This window comes from Rhinolophus sinicus, linkage group LG15, assembly GCF_036562045.2.
Source record: "Rhinolophus sinicus isolate RSC01 linkage group LG15, ASM3656204v1, whole genome shotgun sequence".
NCBI lineage: Eukaryota > Metazoa > Chordata > Mammalia > Chiroptera > Rhinolophidae > Rhinolophus > Rhinolophus sinicus.
In genome coordinates, this window is record NC_133764.1 from 15,267,683 (window position 1) to 15,293,343 (window position 25,661).

The window sequence follows — 25,661 nt, forward strand, 5'->3', positions numbered from 1 at the left end:
TGGCCCTCTCCCAGGGTTATTGTGGGTGATTAACACAAAGTATATAAAGCACCTACTAAATTTTTAACTCTCAATAAAGGGTAATTATTATTGACAGTACCATCATTCTCCCAAGGTCCCCAGAAGCTGATACCTTTCACCCCTTTCATTTGTTCATGTTTTCATTCAACAAACTCATATTGTTTGTCTGTTTTGTGCTTATTTCTGTACTAAGGGCTGGTCATACAAAGTTGAATAAGATAGAGTTTGTGCCCCTAAAGAGTTCATAGTCAATAGGAAAAGGGAGAAACAAACAGACACACAGATAAAAAACAATGCAATCAGTGGACAAAGATAGTGAGAGTATTGTGGGGAGTGGTTACGGAACGTGTCCTGGAGGCGATGCTGTCCAAGCAGGGACTCGGCGAGCGCGAGGTTAGAGAACAGCATGTGTAATTCACAAGCAATTCCATGTGATTGGAGCATCTAGGATCAGGCAGGTCAACCAGCCTCCAGTGGGAGGAGACTGGTGGGGAGGAGCCTGTGTGCGTCAGGTGGGAGAACTTGAACTTTATGATAGCTCACTGGGAAGGGTGGGGTGGAGAGATGAATTTCAGGAACTGAGATTGGAGGCTGGATGAACAGCAGTTGCAGTCCTAGAACACAGATAGGCAAATGAGATATTTAGGAGATACTGCTGTATTGGGGGGGGGGGGTGGCAATAGGGTGGAGAGGGAGAATTAATAGCAGGTGTTGAAACGGTAGTTCAAGGTCTCTAACCAATAGGTAATGGTGCTATTAGCTGAGAAAAAATGGGAGGAACAGTTTTTTTTTTCCTTTGGATCGGGGGAGAAAGTAAATTATTTTAGAGATCTGTTTGAAACAGTTTAGAGATGTGTATAGAATAGCTGCCTGGAGACCGTCCTCAAGCAGGTGGCCGTAGGAGGAGGGAGGGAAAGACCGAAGTTTATCAAGTGGCAGTCCCAATCTTTATGAGTGGGTGAGATCCTGCAGAGGGTGGTAACGGGATAGGTAACCAGCAAGGATCCCCCAAACCGACAGCTACAGGTACGGTCTGAGCGAGGTTGCCAGCGGCGGGTTCAGGGCGGCAGGGGGCGCTCTCGGACTGGGGGACATGGAACAGGAGGTTGCTGGGGCTTGCATAGCTCTGGGATAAGCTAGTTCCAAGAGACTGCCAGGGAGACCGAGCTGAATCTGGGGGACACCGCGGGTCCTCCGAGGTCGGGCTAGTGCCTCCGATCGGGGAGAAGCCGGGCAGCAGAACCTCCAGAGCCAGGGCTCCATTCTGCTGCCCTGGCAGTTCCTCCTGGCCGGTCCAACTCAATTATCAGACTCCACGCATTCTCCCGGAGGCCTGACTTGTTCTTGCAGCTTGGAGCTGCCCACCGCGTCACCCTGAAGAGGGCTTTTACCTGAGGGAGACGTCTGTGAATAGGGTGGAGGTGCGGAAGGGCAGTGGGTATACAGTGGTCAACTTGGGCAGGGAGCAATAAGATGATCGGTTTGGGTGAGGGTTTCCCGAGGAACTAAAGGGAGTACGAGTCTGGATGGGGTAACAGAGGAGACACCGTCCTAGGAGACAGACAAGCCTCAAACTACGACTAGGGATCCCTGAAGGACACCTTCCTGGGACCCAGAAGGTCGGTGAATCAGGAGAGCAGGGAAGAGGCACACCACGCCTGGACAGGGGTCCAGAGATCCGGAATGGGCAGACAGCGCCTGGATGTGAGGCACTGTGCGCAGGAGAGCGAGAAATCAGAACACAAAAGCCCGAGACAGCCGGAATGGCAGCGTTGCCTGGGGAGGAGGCGGCGGGTGTGGAACGACCCACACGGAGCCAGAGCATCGGGGCGTGGTGCTCAGTGCAGAAGGGAAGCTGGGGACTATAGCTCGCTGGAGGAGAGCGGAGTGCAGGAGCCGAGCTGGGTACGCGAGGAGTACGGGCGTGCAGCTGGGGAAGTCTGGGGGGCGCCGGCTTGCGGAGCCGGAGACCCAAACCCGGCCAAGGCTTCGGGGTGGGGCACTGGAGAGGCCATAGGGCAATGCCTCCGGGGTTTCCGGCGCGGCCGAGACTCCAGTTTAAGGTGGCAGAGCAGAGGCTCGGCCCACCGCTGCCTCGGGCACCCCCAGCTGTCTTGTTTGTCTCCAAGTCCGGCCGGAACCGGCTTCTGCTCGCCGCCGGGCAGGCTGGTGCCTGCTGATTGGCCAACGCCTGTTTCCAGCCCCACTCAGCCAATCAGCGTGTGGCAGTGTTTTCATCTTGGAGTCAGAATAAAAGGGCTGGAATAAAAGGGGGCAGAAAAAGCGCCGGCCGGGCCCGATACACACGAGAAGGAGCCGGGTGAGCTGGAGCCGGGAATCTGGGCCGTGGGCAAGGATGCTGGGGGCAGAAGGGGTACAACAATTGGGTCATAGGGAGAAGAAGTGTGACTATGAGAGAAAAGAGACTGAATGGATGAGGAGCTGCCAGAAGAGATGACGAATCGAGGAGGAGCTAGGGGATTGAGGGACGGGTCCGCTCCTATGGAAACGGGCAAATTGCCGGGGCAACGAGATAGGGGTCGCGCAGGTGGCTCGCGCCGCCGGTTTGAACCGGCTTCGCCTCCCATGCGGGTTTCGCGTGGCCGCAGCGCCTAGCGACCTAGTCAGCGGCCAATGGCGCGGCAGTTCCTGTGCTGCGAGGCCAATCAATGGGCCGTGGGCGGGCCATTCCGCAGCTAGGTGCGCTGATCTTGTGGTTGAAGGAATCAGCTCTGGGGAAGGGTCTCGAGCGCGGGCGGGAGGGCTCCTTTTACGGTGCGAGGGAGTGACCACCCTCAGGTATGCCTCTGTCCAGGTGTCCGGTCCTCAACCTGCCTCCCCTGCAGGCCTCCAAGCTATGTCAGTCCTGCTGGGAGCCAGGACTAATTTCACGTCTGAGTATGCGTTAGTCTCTTCCTGCTAGCATGCCTCAGTTTACCTCTGAGTGAGCTGAGGGAGAAGTCTCTCTGCCTGGCCTGAACGGCTCTCCCATAGCCGAGGGCAGCCGTACAAGTCAGCCGCGGCGGGTGGCCCAGGTCCGAGGCAGGGCTGGGGCTTCCTTCGCTGCACGCACCTGCAGTCCGGGCCGAGGAGGGATGACAAGCTCCTCGCGCTGCGGCAGCGGTGGAGCTTGGTCGCAACGACTGGGCAGGGCCCGGCGCTGACGCCGAGGTCTGTGCGCAGGTGGCTGCAGAACCGGAGCCAGGCCGCCTCGCCACACCATGGCGCCCACCTTGGCCACTGCCCATCGGCGTCGCTGGTGGATGGCCTGCACGGCCGTGTTGGAAAACCTCTTCTTCTCGGCAGTCCTCCTGGGCTGGGGCTCACTGCTCATCATGCTCAAGTCGGAGGGCTTTTATTCCTACCTGTGTACTGAGCCAGGTGAGACGGGCCCCTCGGGCTTGGGATGGTTCCTGGAGTGGGGGTTTGGGGACAGGTCCGAGGCAGGGCTGGGGGACAGGGCGGGATGGCGGAGAAGACCTATCCAGCAATACCATCTCCCTGCACAGCGCCTCCCAGTTAACAACAGACCGATTTGATTCTCACCCTGCTATGCTGGGTATATATTTGTTCCCGTTTTGTGGATGAAAAAACTGAGACTCAGATAGATCTTCTGACTTGCCCACACAGCTGGAGACTATAATAGATCCAGAACTCCTGAGTCCAAGTTTTTCTTTCCACCACCTGGGAACATTGCTGGATGTTTGTCCTCACAGCGCCTGGCCCATCACTTGCCTTGCAGTAAACAATTGCTGCCTGACTGTAGAAAGAGGAACTCCGGACTCCATGGCTGGGGGTGTAGCAAGAGAGAGGAAGTGGCTTGGCCTGCATCCCCTGGAGGGTTCATCTACAATCTAGATGTTTTTAAGTCAGATCATTACTAGTCTCTTATGGGCTTGTCAGATACAATTTCTTGTCTATTTTTGCTACTTTATGATTTTCCAAAGGACATTTCCTCCCACAGACTGAGAGAATGTCTCAGTGGCCTTCTACCCCCCATGGCAGGGGGTGGAGAGGCAAAGGGGGTGTTTATGGAAATGACACTAGGTCGGTCCTTTCCCTTTGCCACGCCATTGGTGTTGCTGAATGAGGGCCGAGGATGCTGGTCTACAGGAAATGTACCCCAATCCCTACTTTCATACTCCCCAACCCCGTTTGAGGATCCTAATTGCTTCACGTAGGTTCAGCCCAACAGTGGGACCCAACTTCTACCCTCCTACCCCCTTCTAGGCAATCTTGATAGGAAACATTGCCCTCTGCCGACTCTCAATGTCTCCAACAATGGCTGCCTAGTAGTTGAACTAGGCAATGCCTCTCCCCAGTGCCTTTGTCAGGAAGCCACTGCCTGAATACCTTTAGATAGAGATAACCCAACCTTGATTCCCTGAATCACACCACCAGCATGCCTTTTCTTCCTAGAGTTCTTACTTTAGGGGAAGAAAAGGCTTTGAACCCGCTCATGTTGCCTCTCACCCCACTAGAGCCCTCCCTGCTTCCCTTCTCTGATCTGCCCACAATATTCCTGAGTGTTCCAGTCTCTAGGGAAGCTTAGCTGGAGAGGTGAAGGGCAGGGGAAAAAGGGCGGGGATGCACAGGTGCCTGGGAGAGGGCAGAGAGTATATCTTTTAGAACCTTTAGCCTTTAGCCGCTCAGAAATGTTTCTTGATAGCCAAAGGGTTCTTGGCAGACCTTTCCCCACATCAGCAAGAAATCTTGGGAAATGGAAGAGCCACTCAGACCTTGTTCCTTGAAGAAGCTTTCTGTTCTGCCCAAGAGATGGTAGATTAATGACTCTGGAAGGAACAGGTTGTTTGGCTCCTCCTCTCTCCCTCTCTTGCCTCCCTGATGCGTTCTCTCAGGCTGCACAGAAGGTTTGAAAAACGGAAAGAAACATCATCATCCCCAGATGAAGCTTTTAGCATCTTATCCAAACTGGAGGACTGTTGTAGTTAAAAAAAAAAAAAAAAAAAAAAAAAAAAAAAATCTTTGGGCCCCCTTGGCATTGGAAGGTCAGATTCTGGGTTTTTTCCCCCTGGTTGGCCACTGATTTAATTTATTTTATAGTATCAGTAGCATTGGGGCTGATCACTTTATTCCTGCCTCAACCTTGGCTACTTCCTTCGTTTAAGTGGGAGGAGTCCCAGAGATTGTGCCAACGCAGTGCTGAGTTGGTTTTTACGCTCTTGGGGTTTGTCTGGTCCCCCCTGTAACCCAAACTGAAGGTGAAAGGTCAGGATGTGGGTTGAACATCAACTTCTTATCCTGTGCCTTTGCTCCTGCCTCTTGATTTTGGTTTTTCTGACTCTCTTGCAAACCCCCTGACTCAGCATCCTTGGGGCAGGGCAGGCCTGCTGATTCTACACAGCTTATCTCTCTGGCCTCTCTGTTCCTGCTTCTTGGAATCCGAGTAGCCTGTTGCCTTTCAGAAGCCTCCCCGTGACTCTCTTGACTGGGAGTGCCTGGAGGATTTGGGGTCACGGTTTCTGCTTAGGCCTAATATTTTCAAACTTGGTAGATGGCTGAATTGCAGAGAAGCAGTTAGGCTGTTTTTGAATTAGACTTGTGCAAAGCTGACCAGTCTACAGCTGATTGAGATGCAAATTGGTCAGCCTTGTGTTGCTTTTAGAATTGATGCTTTGGTTTGTTCTCTAAAGAAAATATGCCTGAACCTGTTGAAAGGTTCTCAGAACTCTTTCTTGGGACTCCAGCCAGAATCTGGCTATAGACACAGTACTGGGTTCCAGCTTAGAGATAGGAGAAGGAAAGAAACAGTCTCTGCTCTATTGCCCAGAGCTCTTTTTGCCCTGCCCACTGGACAGTCAGGATTGATGGCAGGGGCTGGGGCTGGCATTTGGGCTTTGCCTCCCCAGTTCCCTTGGTGTGGGCAGGAGACTGACTGGGTTTCCAGTCTAGAAGGAATGAGGATTTTCCAGTACTGTGTCCTTTTGACCTCTGGATGGCTGCTGTAACCATCCACTCCTTACCTCTTCATTTTCTCTGTCATCTGGTGGCCCTCTTCGACAGGGTCAGCTCAAGGGGCTAGTGCTCCCTGTGGATGTTTCATCTCCTCCTTCATCTAACCTACACTTTCAGTAAACATTTCTTGAGGTGCTACGCTGGGGTGCAGAGCAATCCTGGCCCTCAGGGAGTCTGTAGTCTGCCAGCATCAAAGACGTCATCACACACAGACCTGTATAATTCTAAGTGGTGGTCAGGGAGCCAGGACTGAGAGTGACAGTGGGGATCTGGTTCAAACTGGTGGGAGGGCCTGTCTGATATTTAGGCAGAAGTGTGGAGGGTGAGGCGGGGTGAGTCAGTAGAGAAGGGGTCAGGGAGCCCTGAGGCAGACTACACATTGGAGAAGAAGAGAGAAAGGACTGAGAGGAGGGGAAGGAAAGGGCCCGAAGGGGAAGCTGCTTGGGGAGACTGGATTTTATTTTCAAGGCAGAAAAAAGTGGTGGGGGCAGAGGAGGGCGGTCAGGTTCACCTATTATACACTTAGGAACTTTTTTTTAAATTTTTTATTGGGGAATATTAGGGAACAGTGTGTTTCTCCAGGGCCCATCAGCCCCAAGTTATTGTCCTTCCATCTAGCTGTGGAGGGCGCAGCTCACTGGCCCATGTGGGAATCGAACCGGCAACCCTGTCGTTCAGAGCTCACGCTCTAACCAACTGAGCCATCTGGCTGCCCCTCTTATGAATTGTTGAGGGCTTGCCACATCCTGGGTGGGGGGAGGGCTGTGAAGGCGAGAGACATGGCCTCTGCTCGAGGAAGTCACAGTGCAGACCGGCCATGGACACAAGGCAGACCTTGAGTCAGTCACTGGGTCGCTGCCGTCACTCTGCCTGTGTGTGGGGGGTAGCCATACTCCTCGCTGAAACGAAACAGGAAGCTGGTCCCTGGAGTTCTGAGAGGGCAGAGGGGCTGCCAGGGAAGCAGAGCCAGGCCTGGTCCCCACCAGGATGGGCGGAGGCTGCAGGACAGGAGACAGGTCCTGTGGCTTTGAAGCCCTCCCTTTTTATGGTCCCCTACATCCACAGGCTGGTGGTTGATTGCTTTTGAAAACCCACCCTTTCACTTTTATTGATATGAAGATGACTGTTTTCACTTTTCCCCTCAGTTTGTTTTGGATTAAACAAAATACTGTAGCAATGGGCAAGGTTAAAGGCTGGTGCCCACGGCCTCAGGGTGTGTCACAGCGAAGAAGTGACACCCCTGGCCCTCCCCACCAACCCTGCCTTTCTCCTTCCCATTTCATGACCTAGTTTTCCTCCGCCACATCTGCTCGCCCCACCTGCCTTCTTGGTATCCCATTAAGGTCCTGTCCAGCGTGGGTTGGCCTTCAGGTACCTCGTGGGAGAGCCTTATGGGCAGTACCGTTCTCACTAGGTGACATTAAAGACCACCTGATACTACTGCTGACACTGACAGCCTTATGCCATCTCTATTCTCTTAGCATTTTCTCTCTGAAATGCCTCTAACCCAGGTAGTACAGTATCAGCACATCCTGGATTCAAGTCCAGCTTCCCCGGTATCTATGAGACCTTGGGCAAGCAGCTTACCTGCTCTGAAACTCCTGGTATCACAGTGTGGAATGTGGGGTGGGGTTGGGCGCGCTAAGTGGCACAGAAAGGAGTAGCACTGAACACAGCAGACAGCACACACAGGCACTCTGTGAGCACAGCTAGGGGGCTAGGCCCTTCTTTACCCAGACGGCCCCTAACTGTGTCCTGTCTCTAGTTTGCTCTGTGTCTGAAGCTGAACTCTCACCTACATCCCCCCTGCTGCACTGAGATACTGCTTCCTGTTGCCGGATAGAATAAGGATTTGAGAGAGAGAGAGAGACCAGAGCTCCTGGGGCAGAGACCGTTAGCAGGGCTGTCCAGGGACCTACCCCTAGGGAGGGGAGCATCAGTAAGCAGCCAGTCAGAAAAGGGCTTTCAGGAATTTAGAGGGGCCACCAGCTGCATGCTCCTTGCTTCCTCAAGCATCATCCAGCCAGCTATTCTGGAAGCTCCCCACTCCCTTTCCCTGGGGTGGGGGGAGCCCCCTCTTTGACCCAAGGATGTCAGGGGAGCCCGAATGGGGTCACAGCACCCTCTTTTCTGTAAAGATTTTGTGTGAGTGGGACCAAACAGTGCAGGCATTGTTCTCTCTTCCCTGCCCCTGGGTTTCCTCCTAAGCGGCCTTCCGCCTGTTCTCAGCACTCTGTGGCCACTCCAGTTCCTGGCCTCTCTTCTTGTTTCACCTTCCTCAGCTGGGCTGGGCTGCTCAGGCCGCCCACTGTGGAAGCATCTGTTCAATAAACAGGCGCAGGTGAGGTGCAGAGCCGGCTGGGCTGGGGTGAGGGCTGAATTCTGTCTAGGCTGGGGCCAGAGGGGCACCCTGGGTTCTTGACACTTCCTGGGTGCTTGTCTGTTTGTCTCGGCTCACAGTGGCCCAAGTGGGAGCAGGGGGAGAGGAGCAGCCGGAGTGTGACTGTGTTTGGGCACCTGCTGGATCTGGGGTTATTCATGTGGGCGGTTTTACTGCCAACAAAGCTTCTGGGCTCACCAAAGGTGTCGTACCCTCTGGGCTAGGGACACTCGTATTGGTCCATAGGCATATGAGGGGCCACTCAGACACCCCCACCCCTTGCTCATCTATTGCTGGACATCACTGCCTCGAGGCAGGAAGGTAGAGGGCCAGGTGGTCCCTTTGGCAGAGATTTGTTTAAGAAGAGCAGTCTGGTGGCCCAAAATGTACGGTCCCTGTTCCTGTGTATATAATGTCTTGAGGATGAAAGACCTTTATTCTGACCTTCCTCATGAGCCTCCTGTAGTTACAGGGGTTACCAGATCTCTAAACAATTCAGAGGTTTCTGCCCCATCCCCACTTAGAGCAAATCAGGGAGACTCTCTTAGGTATGTTGCCTTAGGATTTTATCTTCTCTCTCTTGGTGAGTACAGGCATGGATTTAGGGGTCCCCTGTGGTTCCTCTCTGGGGGATCTGTGGACAGGGCACCCTGGTACCTCTCCTCAGGGACAGTGCTGCCTCGCCTTCGGATGCCCTGTCCAGCTATGGTCCCTGCTTGCAGTAGAAGACCCTGCAGCACCTTGTGCAATAATGGGGGGCCCCAGTCAGGTCTCCCAAGCCAGCCATCCTGGCTCCTGAGGCACCCTCTCCACCCATCTCTGTCACACCTGTGCTGGTTTGCTCCTATCTGCACACCAACCTGGAAATGGCCATTGCTGTGCGGAGACCCTGCTGTCCCACTTCATTCACATCCAGTTCCTGTTTCTGCTGGCAGAGCTGACAGCTGAAACGAGTGCCAACCTGTGAAGCAGCTCTGCTTTCCCAGAAGCTGCCCCACAGTGGGTGAGCAGCTCACACCCCCCCCCCTGCCCCCCCCCCCCCCGCCCCTAGGCTAAGGCAGTGTGTGTGTGACAATTCCAAGCTGGATCCTACTGGGCTCAGAGGACCCTGTCTGACATGTGTTTTGGCTGCCTGTGTGGTAGGGTCTCTTTTGGAAAACTGAAAGTAGTGGGCTATGGCAGGGACCTGGCTGTTAGCTTTTGTTTCTCTGGCTTCAGGAGGTTAACATCGTGGCTGTAATCTCCTTAAATCCCCTCCATGTTCAGCTTGGTTCTGTATGTCCTACTTCCTTTTGTCTCTCTCTCTCTCTCTCTCTCTCTCTCTCTCTCTCTCTCTCTCTCTCGATCCTTTTGGCCATTGTGATCTGATTCCATTGTTTTCATTAATTCAGTAAACACCTGCTGTGCACCAGGACCTGAATCAGATGCTAGGGACGCGGTGACTTGAACACAGTCCCTACCCTTCAGGGACCCCAGCCCAGTGGGAGACTAGACACGAATTCATGCTACCATGTACACAATTTTGGAACTCTACTCCCAATTCTGCGTTGGACTCTGCTGCCAGCCATCTGCACCATTACCCCCATCTTAAGCCTCCAATAATAATAATAATAATAATAAATTGTAGCTGTTATATATTGAGTACTTTCTATGCCTGTGTGAGCTCTAGAATATTATCTGGATTTTCTTATCTTCCCTAAAACTCTAGGAGGTAGATACTATTGTTAGCTTATGCCCATTTTACAGATAAAAAACAGAAAGAGCAGGATTAAATCACTTCTCCAAGTAGAAAGCAGAGGAACCAAAATTAGAACCCAGAGGCCAGGTCCCAGCACCTCACTCACAATCAACATGCCCCCAGCAGGGCTTGCTGGTTAGAGGTTGCTATGTGGCATGATTCACCCAAAGTGCATCCTTGTCTCTGACCTTGGGGCAGCCCTGAGAAGCCTGGGCAGGCCTTTACAGACCTCAGCTTTACAGCCCTGGCGCCAGAGGTCCGCAATCTGCAGGTAAGCAGTTATCTGAAGAGAGGTATTTCCTCGTCTCTCCCAGTGTTACCTCAAATCTAATCAGAGGCCGCTCCTCTTTCTGCAGGATTAGTCAGCATCTCTTAACTAGCAGTCCCAGAGAGGAGAGCGTTCCTCAGCCATGTCCCTGGCCTGTCCCCCACCCTCCTGACCTCAGCTGCCACAGCACTTTTTTCTTCCTTTTTTTGTTCTGGTGCGGGGTGGACTTTGGAGAGGACCATTAAGGGCCAGGATTCCAGAACAGGCGTGGCCTCCCGGGACAGCAAACACCGTGACCCCAGTGAGGAAAAATAAGAAAGGTGCACCTGCACCCGTGAAAACTAATAAGTCGGGACTGTTAAAAAACAAAAACCCTTTCCCCGGGGGGTCTATAATACACGCTATGTAGTGGTTGATGCTAGGAAACTGAGAGGAGGAGGTGGCATGTGGATTGCACGTTTGAGAAGTCCAGTGTACTTGGCTTCCAGGAAAGGAGGCCCACACACTCTTCTCCAAACTGACGGAGGAGAACCAGGAGGGCATTGCAGCGAGACCAGCAGCTTGTCCTTCCCAAGTGGTCTAGGGTCGGCCTCCTACATACTGGCTGCAGCCTGTTTCCATGGACAGAGCTGCTGAGAAGGTTCTAGCCAGCATGAGGCCCCACAGCCACGGCTGGGTCCTGAGCCCGGCTATTCTAGGGTGTAGGTGGCTCTAGAATGGGAATCCCAACCTGGGGCTCAGGAGTGCTTCAAGGGACACGTGAAGCCCCTGAAACTGGGGGTAAGATTTTGTGTGCATTTACTGGGGAGCAGGAACATAGCTTTCTTTATTCGATTTACCAAAGGGTCTCTGACCCCACAAATGTTAAGAAACTCTGCATTATGGCTCCCAGGGGCTTGGACCTGATGGACATCCAAGCCCAGAGCCAGCCTGCCATTCCCACTGGGTTGACTCCGAATGCGCACCTGCCCCTCTGATCTTTGGGAACCCCTGCCATGACCCTGTGATCAGGTTTCCCTCCCTCTGCACACACAGAGAATGTCACCAACAGCACAGAGCATGAGGAGGAGGTGAGCTGGATGAATGGCTGGCTCAGCTGCCAGGCCCAGGACGAGATGCTAAACTTGGCCTTCACCGTGGGCTCCTTCCTGCTCAGTGCCATCACCCTGCCCTTGGGCATCGTCATGGACAAGTACGGCCCAAGGAAGCTCAGGCTGCTGGGCAGGTTAGTGTGGGGGTGGGAGGCGGGCAGGTGGGCCCTGGGCTGAGTTCCCCACTGGAGGGAATCCTGGTGCCTGCTATCAGGTGCGCTGTGGAGCTCCCTCAGTGCCCGCCATCTGCCACCGGATCCGTAGGTACTGTGATCCTTGCAATGTGCCAACGTTGCATTAAAAGGTACAGGGCCCCGGGCTTGCCTGGGAGGGCCTAGAGTTGCTTGTCATTAAGAACACTGGTTTCCACAGTCATTTGGACCTGCTACCTCTATCAGAAAAAAAGATTTTGAAAATATACTTCTAATATCAGCACATGGAATTATCAATTATATACACATATGCCAGTCTTAATTGTTTACGTGCTTTGTGGTACAGAAACAAAAATATACATTAAAATGGCTGAGATTAAAAATGATAAAACAGAAGACCTAATATTTCCCCTACTGCCAGCACCCGTCATCTTGTGTACCCTCTGGGGTGTGTGTCCCGGGTCTATAAAGCCCAGTGTGCCAAACTCAGGGTCCGTTCACCCCGTAACTGGCCTCTCAGGGCGTGGCCTCCCCAAGTCAGTCCCATCGGGAGTGATCAGGTCTTGTCTCAGGGCAGTGGTTTGCAGTGAGCGAGACCCGTGATCGTGAAGGGAATAGGTGGGGGAGCAATTTCATTCACTCTTTGTTACTTAAGTGGCCTTGGTCCCCAGAGCAGAGCCAAGTGGAGGGGATTCAGGAGTTGCCGCTCATCTCGCCCATGCCCAGTGGCGTTCTGTCCATCCCATGACTGAGCGGGCATAGGAACCTGGGGAGTGGCTTGTGCCCTCTCTCACTTCAGAACCTTGGCCCCCTCCAGTCGGGATGGCAGGCGCCAGTGCAGTGTGCTGTTTATCAGATCTGGCTTTCAGGCTTGCTAATTGGGTAGCTTGGAGAAATCAGTTCTCACTTTTGTCATCAGTGAAATGGGGCCAATTACACTCCTTGGAATTATTAAATAACATATTATATGTAAATTTTCCAAAAGTATCTAAACCGTAAGAAATATTCCCAAATAATAACAACAATATTAACCATAACAGTAATAAGAAACAGTGTGTTATTTCTGCTTGTTTTTAGTGCCTGCTTTGCTGTCTCCTGCTTGCTGATTGCATATGGAGCAAGTAACCCAAACTGTGAGTCCACTTCTCCCCCGCGCTTTTGTCAGGGAGTGGGGGGAGAGTGCGCAGAGGCCCACCTGTTCTAGGAAGCTGTGCCAGGCCTGCCGCTTACTGCTCAAGTTAGAGGGGACACTTGTGAGGCCTTTCCCCAGTTGCTTACCTCACATGGGTGGCTGGGTAAAAGAACAATCATCCCAGACAGACATCTGGGAGAAGCTCCCAGGCTATGCAACGTTGCCATCTCACCGCCTAGCCAGGCCAGTCCCCGATGGCCTCATTGACCCAACCTGAGAGATGAGTTCTAAGACCAGGCCAGCTGCAGGGGTGTGTGTAGAATCGTTAGCTGCGTCCCCTCAAGGCAACCTAGGCCAGCCACTTTAAAGATGCCTGAGAAGCTACCTGGTTCCCAACGCTGTTTAGGTGCAGCTGTTGCTTCAAGGACTTTTATAACAAGCACCAAAATAGGACTTGGGTTTCTTAGCCAGGCCTATCTACTGATTTGGGGGGGTACCTGTCTCTTTGGTTGCAGTGAAGCAGCTTCTTTAGGCCCCTTGCTTTGCTGCTCAGGTTAGTGTAGAGCAGAGAATGGGGAGGCACCCGTTGCAAGAGCCCAAGCTCCAGAGAATGGGCAAGGGGAGGATGGTGAGGAAGAGGCTGTTCCACATGCCCAGGTATCCGGCACTGACCTCTGATGGCTTGTCATTCATTCGCATTTGTTCGGAGCCGATTCCCTGTGAGGCACTGGGCCACACCTGGCATCCCTGATGCTCTGCTGTGTTTCCCTGATTATGAGCCTTCTGTTCCTTTACAGCTCTCTCTGTGCTCATTTTCATCTCCCTGGCTCTGAATGGCTTTGGAGGGATGTGCATGACTTTTACCTCATTAACAGTAAGTATCGATTTTTTTAAGATCTCAGTTCAGTCATCTCCTTGTGAATTTGAGGCAGCTTTCATTGGCTACAATTTCCTTGCCTTCAGTTTGCCTGCGTATGCGTGGACGTCCCAAGCACTAGAGGGCTGCTGGTGGAGAAGCAGCCAGGCAGCAAAGCTAGTCGTGGCCTCTCAAAGCGGGCCCATCTTCTGCCTGCTGACCTTGGCTTAGGTACTGAGGGAGCCACTTCACTTGCCGTGTGTCCAGGGAAGACAGGAGCAGGGAGAAAAAAGCTGCCACCCACTTGCTTTTCTCTTAACTCCATGGCAGCTCTGGTTAACAGTGCAACCTGAAAACAAACTCCATCGGAATCTCCCCACCCCTAACCGTTGCCTTTGTCCAGAACTGAATGAGAAACTAAGGGGAGCACACAGGCTTCCTCTCTTCTTGGTTTTCATAATGCCAGGGCACACAGAGCCCCGCTGGGGAAGGAGATGTTTTCTTGGGTTGCCGAGTACCCCCTTATTGGTAGCACCAGAATGCCACAGAATGTGCTTGTTTTTGAGGTGAGAGAGGCTGCAGGAAGGTCCAGGTTGAAGGAAAGAAAGTCAAAGAAAGCCAAAAAGAGTCTTTCTCGGGAGAGACGGGAGCTCTCTGCAGGCTCTCCGGGTCAGGCAAGGGTGCCTTTCAGAGTTGACCAGTGGGAAAGAAGTGAGAATAATAGGCTGTTTAGAGAGATTTCTGCCCAGGAAAGTCTGGCCTGCCTCAGTTTCCCCACGAAAACATTATGACACAGTACCTCCCATCACTATTTGCAGCGCCCTCTAGTTTCTGTTTTCCCTTTCCACGAATGAATCAGGAATCATGTTGTTGAGGGGCCCTTGTTAAGCTTTCAGGGAGCCCTGGCAGGGTCTTCTTGTAAGGAGCTTGAAGAGGTGCTGGCATCTGCCGTGATCCCTTGTCTGCAGGCCAGACACAGGCCCAACCCAATGTCTCTTCTGTTCACCTTTCCTACACCTTGCATTGTTAATTTGACCCTGGTGGGTAGGATGAACTGTCTGTGTCTGCGTACATGGAAATGGAATGTTCAGTGGTGTCTGTGTTAGGTGAGAAAGGCATGGTATGGGGCCGTGTATGTGCTACACTCAGGGAGTGGGTGACACGCAGAGCTGGGAACTCTAGTTGCGTTGCCCTGGTGGTGTGAGAAAGATTGACTTCATGCATTTTTATTTTTATTTTTTTAACCAGGTAGATTAAAGAAAACAAAAATATTCCCTCCCTTTCTCAAATATCCAGAGGAAAACAAATGTCAAAACTGCAAGAAATCTGTTAGAACTGTCAGAAGTACATAAGTTCCACCAAGTTGTGTGAACTGTGTAACACGAGTCATGGTTCTGTTTGTTCTTTGACGGCGTGAGAACGACCAACTCTTTCATCCAAATGAAAATTAAAAACTTGGATCAGCTTATTATTTTAGTCACTCTATGCCTATGTCATGGCAGTTCTGAATTTCAGGATAAAAGAAAGAGATGGTCCTTGAACTTGAGTTTTTGCTCTGACATGCAGAAAGATGCTTTATTGCGATAGAGCATAAGACAAATGGATAAAAACCACTGTACCATGAATCCCCTTTATGAAAGCATTTTTTAAAAAAAATTAGTTTTAGGTGTACAAAGCAATGTAATAGTTAGACATTTATTCCCCTCACAAAGTGATAATCCCCTTCAATCTACTACCCGTCTGACACCGTATACAGCTGTTACAATACCATTGACTCTATTCCCTGTGCTGTACTCCACATCCTGTGAATGAATATATACATATATATTTAATTATAGTTGACGTTCAATACAGAGGGTGCCAAAAAATGTATACACATTTTAAGAAAGGAAAAAACTGTATTTAAAATTATAACAACACTCAATATATACCAAATAACAAAAGATGAATACAAGTCATGTGTGTACAGTGTTTTGGCAACCCTGGTATTATTCTTCTTCAGCTTCAGGTGTACAGCGCAGCGGTCAGGCATCTACACAGTCTATGAAGTGATCCCCCTGATAAGTCCAGTGCCCATCTGGCACCCTACATAATCTTTACAACATTATTGATTATATTCCCTGTACTGTATTTCACATCCCTGTGACTATATTGCAATCACTACTTTGTACTTTCTAATCCCTTCACCTTCTTCTCCATTCCCCCGCCCCCCACATCTAGCAACCATCAGTTTTTTTCCCTGTATCTCTGAGTCTATTTCTGTTTTATCTCTGAGTCTATTTCTGTTTTGTTTGCACATTTATTCTGTTCTTTAGATTCCACATATAAGTGAGATCATATGGTATTTGTCTTTCTCAGGCTGACTTATTTCACTTAGCATAATATCCTCTAGATCCATCCATGTTGTTGCAAATGGTAGGTTTCATTCTTTTTTATGGCTGCGTAATACTCCATTGTATAAATGTACCATAGTTTCTTTATCCAGTCATCTATCGATGGGCTCTTCAGTTGTTTCCATGTCTTGGCTATTGTGAATAGCGCTGCAATGAACATAGGGGTGCGTATACTTTTTTTGAATTAGCGTTTTGGATTTCTTTGGATAGATACTCAGAAGTGGAATTACTGAGTCATAATGTAGTTCCATTTTCAATTTTTTGAGGAACCTCCCTACTGTTTTCCCTAGTGATTGCACCAATCTGTAATCCCACCAACAGTGCACAAGGGTTCCCTTTTCTCCACATCCTTGCCAACGCGTACTGTTTGTTGATTTGTTGCTGATAGACATTCTGACAGGAGTGAGGTGGTATCTCATCGTGGTTTTTATTTGCGTTTCTGTAATGATTAGTGGTGTTGAGCATTTTTTCATATGTCTGTTGGCCATCTTTATGTCCTCTTTTTTTTTTTTTTTTTTTTTTTAAAGATGTTATTGGGGAAGGGGAATAGGACTTTATTGGGGAACAGTGTGTACTTCCAGGATTTTTTCCAAGTCAAGTTGTTGTTCTTTCAATCGTAATTGTGGAGGGCGCAGTTCATTTCTAGGTCCAGTTGCAGTTGTTAGTTGCAAGGGGCGCAGCCCACCATCCCTTGCAGGAGTCGAGGAGTTGAACCAGCAGCCTTGTGGTTGGGAGCCCACTGGCCCATGTGGGAATCGAACCGGTAGCCTTCAGTGTTAGGAGCACGGAGCTCCAACCGCCTGAGCCACCAGGCCGGCCCCTTTATTTCCTCTTTAAAGAAATGTCTCTTCATGTCCTCTGTCCATTTTTTAATTGGGTTGTTTGTTTTTTGGTGTTGACCTTTAAGAAAGCTTTTAAAAAAGAATTCATAGTTGTCCAAGAAACCTTTAGGAGAGACTATTAAGCCCATAAGGATTCATTTTCTTTTCTTTCTTTTTTTTAAATTATAAAACAAAAGTGTTTTAATTTTTAAAAGCTAATATTTTATAAAGTATAGACTGTAAAATTCTATAAGCCCACCTTTATCAGTTCAGAATACATCTCTTCAGTATTTAAAAAAATTCAGATACCAGTGTTATTTTTTTTTTAAAGAAATACTGTTACAACTTGCCTTTTCCACTTAACATTGTATGTTTTACATCTTTTCCTGCCAGTCCTTAGAAATCTACCTTATTATTTTAAACTGTAGAGACTTACCTCATTATTAAAGAGTTCCATGTAATTCTATAATATAGATGTACCATAATTGATTTAACCAGTTTCCTACTAATGGACGCTTGGGTTAGTTTCCAATTTTTCTGATTTATGATGCTGCTAAAGTGAACATTCTTGTACATATATTTTTGTAAAATAAATTCCTGGAAGTTGGATTGCTGGGCCACAGGATCAGCATGTTTTAAATTTTAATATATACTGTCACGTGGTCGTTCCAAAAGGTTATCCTGTACACCGATATTATACTACCAGCATCAATGAGAGTGCTTTTTTCTTCACACCCCTTCCAATACCCTATCATTAATCTTTTAAACATTAGCCAATCAGATCTAGTGAAAAATGACGTACCGTGATTTTTTAAAAATTTCTTTCATTGTTAGTGAGATAGAACATCTTTTCACCTCCTTATTGTGGTCATTTGTATTCTGTGAATTGCGTCTTTGTGTCATTTGTCTATTTTTCTATAGGATGTTTATCTTTCACATACAAAGAAATTAGCTCTTTCTGAGTGGGCAAAGGATCTTACCAGAAGATTTTTAGGTTTCTAGGTGATCTGTGAATAAGCTTCAGGAGGGCTAGGTCCTCCCTTGAGATTATATGCAAACTAATGGTGTGTGTGCTACGCAAGTGCATTTTTCTGGGGGAGGGTCCATTGCTAACCTCTAATAGATCTGTGTGAAGGCCAGAAGCACTGCAGCAAGAGTGTTCCTATTAGCACCTCACTCCCACTGGGCAGTAAAAGGCTACAATAGGCTAGATAGCGACTAGGCAAGAAAACTGTCATATCATCACTTCAAGTGTTTGGTTAGCAGAGATGTGTCTAAGGGAGGCTGGTGGCTTGCCCTCCAACGTCCCATTCTTGGGTCTAGAGCAGGGGTCAGCAAACTGCTGCCCCCAGGCCAAATCCAGATCACTGGAGGAGGGGTGTAAACAAAGTTTTATTGGTACACAGCCATGCCCACTTGTTAGGTTTGTGCTATAGTAGCAGAGGGAAGTATTAGGTTGGTGCAAAAGTAATTGCGGTGTTTGCAATTATTTTTAATCTTTTAAAGCGCAATTACTTTTGCACCAATCTAATAGTTCTACAGAGACCCTATGGCCGGCAAAACCTAAAATATTTACTGTCTGGCCCTTTACAGAAGGAAGTTTGACAACCTTTGGTCTAGAGGCACCAAGAAGCTGCTCAATCACTGTCCCCTGTGGGTAGACAGGGGCTGACACCCTCCCTCACCTCCACAGCCTGCCGACCCCTCTTCTAGTTATAGAGGCCAGCTCCCTAAGCACTTTTTAAGTGGTCCCTTTTGCCCTCTACCACTGCCCCTGGCCTGAGGGTTCTTCCTGGGCATTCCCCTGTCCCGTGAGGCCTCAGATGAGGGCTCTCATGGCTGTTCCTCTCCAGAACAGACCCTGAAAGGGAATGAGAAGCAGGTCAGCCAGGACAGGGCTGGAGCTCTTGGGCAATGTTCAAGGCTGGCTGCGGCTTCTGCTGAGCAGAGCTGACTCTCTTTCTGACACAGCCCAGGCTTTCAAAAAGCAGAACTGTCAGGATCGGCTCCCAGAGTCGCTGAGCTAGCCGCACAATGGCACTTTCTGTTCGTGTCTCCCACCCATATTCTAATTTGGGGGACAAAGGAGTCTTCAGGGTCGCCTTTGGGAGCTTTTAAATCAAATCTCCTACAATTGCTTTGGGGCCGTGGATAACTCCATGATAACCTGGGAATCTGGAGGGAATGTGTTGACATGGAAACCTTAATTTGGGGACTTTCTGAGTCCCAAGGGATTTTATGTTGCATGGACTGTGGTATAAATAAAGATGTACAGGCACTGTAAGCCCTTATCTCCACTGGGGGAGAGGGGCCCCAAATTGGCAAAATGCCTTTTCCCCACAGGCCAGGACCAGATGGTAGGCAGGCCTCCCTATGGAGCCCAAGAGGTCTGTACTGATGGGTGATCCTTTCCTGCAGAGGGGAGGCACAGAGGGGCAAGGGTGGATCCCATACCAGGTGGGCTGCCTGACATCCAGAACTGGCTCCCCCAGGTCCCTGGGGGATGTGACATCCTTAGAGAAGGGTGCCAGGTGACCTCGCAGGTGCAGAGCATTCCCCGAGGTGCCCACCCTCAGCCACCCCCAGGGCATCTGGACAGCACACTGTGGTTTGTTTGCTCAGTGCCTTCCTTGCATTTGTACTTCCCTTTAACTCACTTCATTGGCTGGAGCGCAAACACCAGCCGTCCGCTGAGGTGGCGTCTCTGGGCTGCCACCCCATGATCCAGCGCCCGGGTTGCTTAGAGATGGGAGCAGATGCAGCCAAATGTGGACATGGCTTTTCCACTTCATTACTCTGACCCCTGTCCATGTGGGCGGAGCGGGGAGTTCTGAGCTGAAACCCTCACAGGAAAGTGATTATAAAATGTTGCCAGGCTCCTCCATGAAAAATGTTTCTGTGGGCTTTTCCTATTTGGTTCATTGAAGTCTGACTTTGAACCTGAGGAAGAAACAGTCCCATGGCAGTTGGGATCTGAGTTTGGAGAGAACAGAATAAATATCCCTCTGCAAAAATCTGAGAGAAAGGGAAGGAAGGATTCAGGGGCAGCAATGAAGCAGATGTCCCCAGTGTAGGGTGCGAGGTTAGCATTCCTGCTTAGCTGACCTGTCTCTTAGCCAAGCAAGCGTCCCCACAGCACCCGACCAGCTGTCCAGAAGCCCAAGTGCCAGGTGAACAGGACTCTCCCAGAGCCATTTCTGCCTCTGGGTTTCTGTCCTGTGCCCTGAGACCCTAAAGCAGTCAGCTGATCACCATTGGCCTGGGAAAAATTCACCCATCAGGGGGTTCCGCGTCGTGAGCTTTGCTCCAGCATGTATCACGTTCAGGGGCAGACAAAGTATAGTGGGGGCATTGGCAGGGCTGGACTTGGCTGGGAAGGCAGATGAGGTAGCTGGGGGAGTGGAAGTCCCTCCTCCCTTCCCTTTAGCAGTGAAGCGGAAAGGTGACCTCAAGAACCTGCTCCTGGCATTGAGTGTTTGGAGCTACCAGGTTGTTTGGGGTTCGGAAATAACTCAGCTTTGCTGAGTCCGCTTGTCTAGACTGGTACCTGGATCCCAGCCTGTACAGGTTGTGCAGAGCTCTGGGTGTGTATACCAGCCATCCGAGGACAAGGCTTACCTCTGGAAAGGACCTGAGGGCCAAAATGCCAGCTCCCACCCAGGCTGCACATGGCACTTCCCTAAGGGCCAGGGTGTGCCCCCAGCTTGTGGTCTCGGAAAACCACGAATTTGGAAAGTCAGTTCCAGTAGCCTTTCTGTCCCTGCCTGCCAGCAGCTCCAAGACTTGTCTTGGAGGCCCCTGGGTAGAAATAGAGAGGGTCCTCTAGGGAGGGCAGCCCATCCTCACCGTCCTGGAGCCTAGGCCTCTCGGGACTCTTGTCCAGTAGCCTTGTTCTGTGGCCAGAACTCCAGGGGAGGGGCGGCCTGCAGCTGCTGTTTTCCCCTCTGGGAAGGTCACACAGCCGGGGCGTGTTTACAGTACAGCTGAGGGGCTGAGAGAATGAGTCACCCACAGTATCCCCATGTGAGGCCAGCATGGAGGGCGGGTTCTGCTTCGCTGAGCCCACTGCAGCCCTGCAGTCTCAGGCAGCAGGGGTGGTGGTGGGAAGCACCCAGAGCTGGGGGAGAGGGCCTGTGCTCCCTCCCTGTGAGTGCCGTGAATCCTGAGTCAGGAAGCAGCCTCTGTTGAGTGTTTTCTCCTGGCATCTGTCAGTGCAGCACGGCTCTGGCTTCCTACTTGGCAGCAGAGCTGGCTCTTCCCCCTCCACCCGGTCCTTGAGGCCCACACTAGGGCACTCTGCTCAGTACTCAGCCGTCACTCCGTCACTCCATCACCAGGGCTTCTGATAGCCATTATGTGCAGCTGAGGTTGAGCAGAGGCAGAAGGAGGGAGAGGAAGGGAGGAGGGACATGGAGACCAGTGTGGGGAGGAGACTCAGACGTGGAGATGAAACAGTAGAGTCCACTTGATGACGTGGCCCCAGATCATGAGGAGGTCGGCCACGGGGAGGGGAGGGGGCAGATGGGTCTAAAAGGAGCATCAGAAGGGATGTAAGAAATCTCTAGTGGGGAGAGCTGACAGAATGCTTCAGGAACACAGAGGCATGACAGGTGAGGGTCATTGCTGTGGGGGCCAAACTGAAGTGTGTGCTCAGGAGGTTTCCCAGCGGCTATGCACGTGAGCTTAACCTGCTTTGGATCCCAAATTTGACGCTTACCAGCTTGGGGGGCGGGCGTCCCTTGACTTTCCTAATCCTAAAGTTTTATACCCACTAAGTGAGGATAATAAGTGACACCTACCTGAGGTTGTTTTGAGGGTTTTTAAGATAATATATACAGGAGGTATTAAAAATAGTTGCTATTGTAATAGTGCTATTACTATTATAATAATATAGTATTATATTAATATAACCATGCTATATTATTATCACTTAATAATAAGGAAAACCCTCTGATCAAGCTGCTTCTGGGCATAATCTCTGGCAGGCGTGGCAGCTTTGGGAGGAAGGAAAGAAAGCGGTTTAAAGGATAACACAACTGGTATTAACATTTAAAAAGTAATTAATGTCCACAGGGAAACTCTCACTTCTCCTGTACTTGTTATTCCTTTGTAGCCACACGTTGACTGTTGCCAGGATGTTTATGCTTTGGGTTTCACTGGTCAAGGTCATCCTTGATGTTCTTTTTCAGAGAGATTTCATCTGACATAAATGCTAAGTAGTTTCTAAAAGCTGAAACACGCTTGGCTACCTATTTATTTAAACACTTCAATTGGTCAGAAAAACTACATGAACTAAGAAGTTAAATGACAAACTAGGAAAACATACCTGCAGTATATTAATAAACGGTGCCTGTCTTTAATGTATAATCTATTCAAAATCAGTATAAAAATATTAACATCCTTGTAGAAAAAAAGGACACATGAGGAATATAAATGACTGATTTTCAAAATTGTAGGAAAATGTTCAGTCATGAGTAATTAAGTAAATGTATGTTTTTTCAATTTCTATTTTTAATCATGGAAAAATTTAAATATAAATGGTATTAGAGAGAATAGTGTAATGAACCCCATGTACCCATCTTGCAACTTCAACAGTTACCAACTCATGACCACTGTTGCTTCATTTCTACCTCCACCCATCATCCAGATTATTTTGAAGCAAGTATCAGTCATTGATTCATTCTAGCCACATACACAAAGAAACGGATTTTAAAACAACAAGGATATAGGTGAAGTAGCAAATATTAAAAATAATAACACATAATGTTGCAGTGGCTACAGTGAAATAGAGAATCTGCTATGCTGCTGGTGGGAGTATCAATTGTTGTCAATTTTCTGGAAGGCAATTTGGCACAGCCTGACAGAAACTTAATGTGTATTCCCTTTTGTCTAATGATTCTGCTTGTGGGAATTTACCTTAAGGACATAGTAGCTATGTGCACATGTGTTTATCTTCCAGGATGTTCTTTGAAATGTTGTTTATGATAAAAATGAAAAAGGACCTAAGGTCCAACATCAGAGAAATGCATAAATTATGGACCATGCAGATTAAGAAATACCCGTCATTACGAAGTGTGTTGAAGATGAATACTAAATTAAAAAACATTTATAACATATCAAGTAAAAAAGAAAAAGTTTATAAAACAATATGTACATTTGATCCTAATTTTGTTAAAAAGTTATAGGTATTTATAAGAAAAAGATTAAAGGGAAATATATCGAAATGGTAATATGGCTTTATCAGGGTGATTTTTATTTTATTCTTTTTTTTTTTAACTTTTAATTATTTTAAGTGTGTTTTTCCAGGACCCATCAGCTCCAAGTCAAGTAGTTGTTTCAATCTAATTGTGGAAGGCACAGCTCACAGTGGCCCATGTGGGGATCGAACTGGCAACCTTGTTGTTAAGAGCACTGCACTCTAACCAACTGAGCTAACCGGCCACCCCTGTTTTATTCTTTATGTATACTTTATTCCAGATGTTTTACAATGGATGTGCATTGCGTTTCTAATCAGGAAAAATAATCATAATTTAAAATACAGGACATTGGTGTTGTTGGGAATGCTATGTACTATGGTTTGCCCTGAGGCTCTGTACTCCCCTAGGAATGGCCCTGCTGACCAAAATAACACGTTGGGGAGGAGAATTTTCTTGGTATTGCTGTGTTCTAGGCAGAGAGAGGCAGGCCAGCAAGGAAGGCAGCTGGAAGGCTATTGCCCTTGTCCAGATATGAGGGCGGGAGTCTGTCTCATCCAAAGACAGATGAACAGTCAGCTCCTCTCCCAGTCTCATGTTCTTCTCTGTCCTGGATCTAGTTCTGGGGAGAAGACCCCAGAAGATCAGGTCATAGTTGCATGCAAGCCCCAAGGCCCTGTTGTTCTGTTGGCCTCCAACCTGAGTTATGGTTAGGGCAAGCTTGGGCTTAAGGGAGAAGGGAAAAGGCCAGCTAGCAAGCCATCTGCTTCTCTGGAGTATCCCCCAGCGCTGTTGAACAGTTCCAGACACTCTCTGTGCACACAGGTGACTGCTCCTTTGGTGGCTTGACACTGCAGCAAGTGGCCTTTGCTACACCAGGCTCTTGTCCTCCACCGGCTCTTCTGGTTAGGTTCTGAGGCCTCCTTGATCCTGCCCTGGATGCAGTGGCATTTCAGCTGGGAACACTTCCTGGCTTCCATATTAGCAGAGCTAGTTTTTGGATTTTCCCTGGGGCAGATATGGCCCCAGAGATGCCTCCGCTACAAGGCTGCCTTGCTGGAGTAGGCGGCATGGAGCAGCCCAAATACGTGAGCTCAGGAACTGAAGCCTGTCCTCTGATCACAGCATTCCTGGGAGGCAAGTGTGCAGAGACTAAGCCTGGGCGCCTCTGGTGCTCACCTGAGTAAGCCGTATGCCCAGACACACGTGAGCGCATCACGTTGCCTCTGGCTCCTGCTGGGGGAGTTTCCGTAAGCTCTTTGTCCTCCTCCCACCCTTCCTGAGAAGCCCGAGTGGATAGAGGGCCTGCTCTGCATGGGGGCTAGAAGAAGAGCTCTTTGTGTGCTGGGAATTCAGTTTTCTAAAACTTTTATTTATTTTAAGTGTGTGTTTCCAGGACCCATCAGCTTCAAATCAAGTAGTTGTTTCAATCTAGTTATGGAGGGCGCAGCTCACAGTGGCGCAGGCAGGGATCGAACCAGCAACGTTGTTGTTAAGAGCACCGCGTTCTAACCAACTGAGCTAACCGGCCGCCCCCTGGGAATTCTTGAGGGAGCCTGGATGGTCACCCTGGCTTCAGGCCATAACATGGCTTAGTTGGACATACACTATAGATTTATTCATGTTCCTTTTAAATCCCGGGATCCCAAAACAGCTTAAGTTCCTTTATTTATGTTTTTTTAACAGTGATATTGAGACCTAATTCACATACTATGTAATTCACCTGAAGTACATAATACACTGTATTTTAGTATATTCAGAGTTGTATAGTCATTATCATAATCAAGCATATCACCCGAAATAGAAACCCTGTACCCCGCTAGCGTTTCCTCCCTGTTTACGCCTAGCTTCCTCTACCGGAGCCCTAAGCAACCACTAATCTATTGTCCATCACCATGGATGTTCCTATTTTGGACATTTCTTATAAATAGAATCATATGATACGTGGTCCCCGGTGACTGGTTTCTCTCACCCAGCATGTTTTTGAGGTTCATCCATGTTGTAGCACATGTCAGTACTTCGTTTCGTTTTGTGGCTGAATAATATTCCATTGTGTGGATAGATCCCATTTTGTTTACCCATCCATCCATTGATGGCCACTGAGGTTGTTTCCACTTTTTAGATATTGTGAATAATGCTGCTGTAAACATATACAGCATTTTTGGGTGGACATTGTTGTTATTTCTCTTGGATATCTACCTAGGAGTGGAATGATTGGATTATTTGGTGACTCCGTGTTTAACTGAGGAACTGCCAGACTGTTTTCCAAAGTGGCTGTACCATTCTACATCTCACTAGCAGTGTATGAGGGTTCCGATTCTTCTATATCCTCAGAACATTTGTTATTATCTGATTTTTTTATTATAGCCACCCTAGCGGGTATGAAGTGGTATTTTGTTGTGGTTTGGATTTTCATTTCCCTTTGATTAACGACATGGAGTATATTTTCATGTGTTTATTGGCCTTTTTTTTTGAGAAATGTCTATTCATGTCTTTTGCCCGTGTTTAAAATTGGTTATTTATGTTTTTTATCATTGAGTTGTAGGAGTTCTTTATATAATCTAGATATAAGTCCCTTATCAGATACACGATTTGTAAAAATTTTCTCTTCTGTGCATTGTCTTTTCAGCTTCTTGATG

The 25,661-nt window shown here is 49.1% G+C and overlaps 1 protein-coding gene across 5 annotated transcripts in view; it reads left to right on the forward strand.

Annotated features, from left to right (window-relative positions):
- The first annotated feature begins 1,974 nt into the window (after positions 1-1,974).
- The window catches only part of SLC43A2 (solute carrier family 43 member 2), a 41,085-nt gene continuing 17,398 nt past the window's right edge, over positions 1,975-25,661 (forward strand). Inside the window, exons 1-5 of one of the 5 annotated variants that reach the window (XM_074320643.1) lie at positions 1,975-2,341; positions 3,205-3,402; positions 11,395-11,608; positions 12,704-12,759; positions 13,556-13,632. In XM_074320643.1, the coding sequence (XP_074176744.1) occupies positions 3,243-3,402; positions 11,395-11,608; positions 12,704-12,759; positions 13,556-13,632 (507 nt within the window). In that variant the 5' untranslated portion in view covers positions 1,975-2,341; positions 3,205-3,242. Of the gene's footprint in view, positions 2,342-2,724; positions 2,821-3,204; positions 3,403-11,394; positions 11,609-12,703; positions 12,760-13,555; positions 13,633-25,661 lie in introns of those variants that run through there. The other 4 variants (XM_019755501.2, XM_074320644.1, XM_074320646.1 and 1 more) reach the window with 4 other exon arrangements.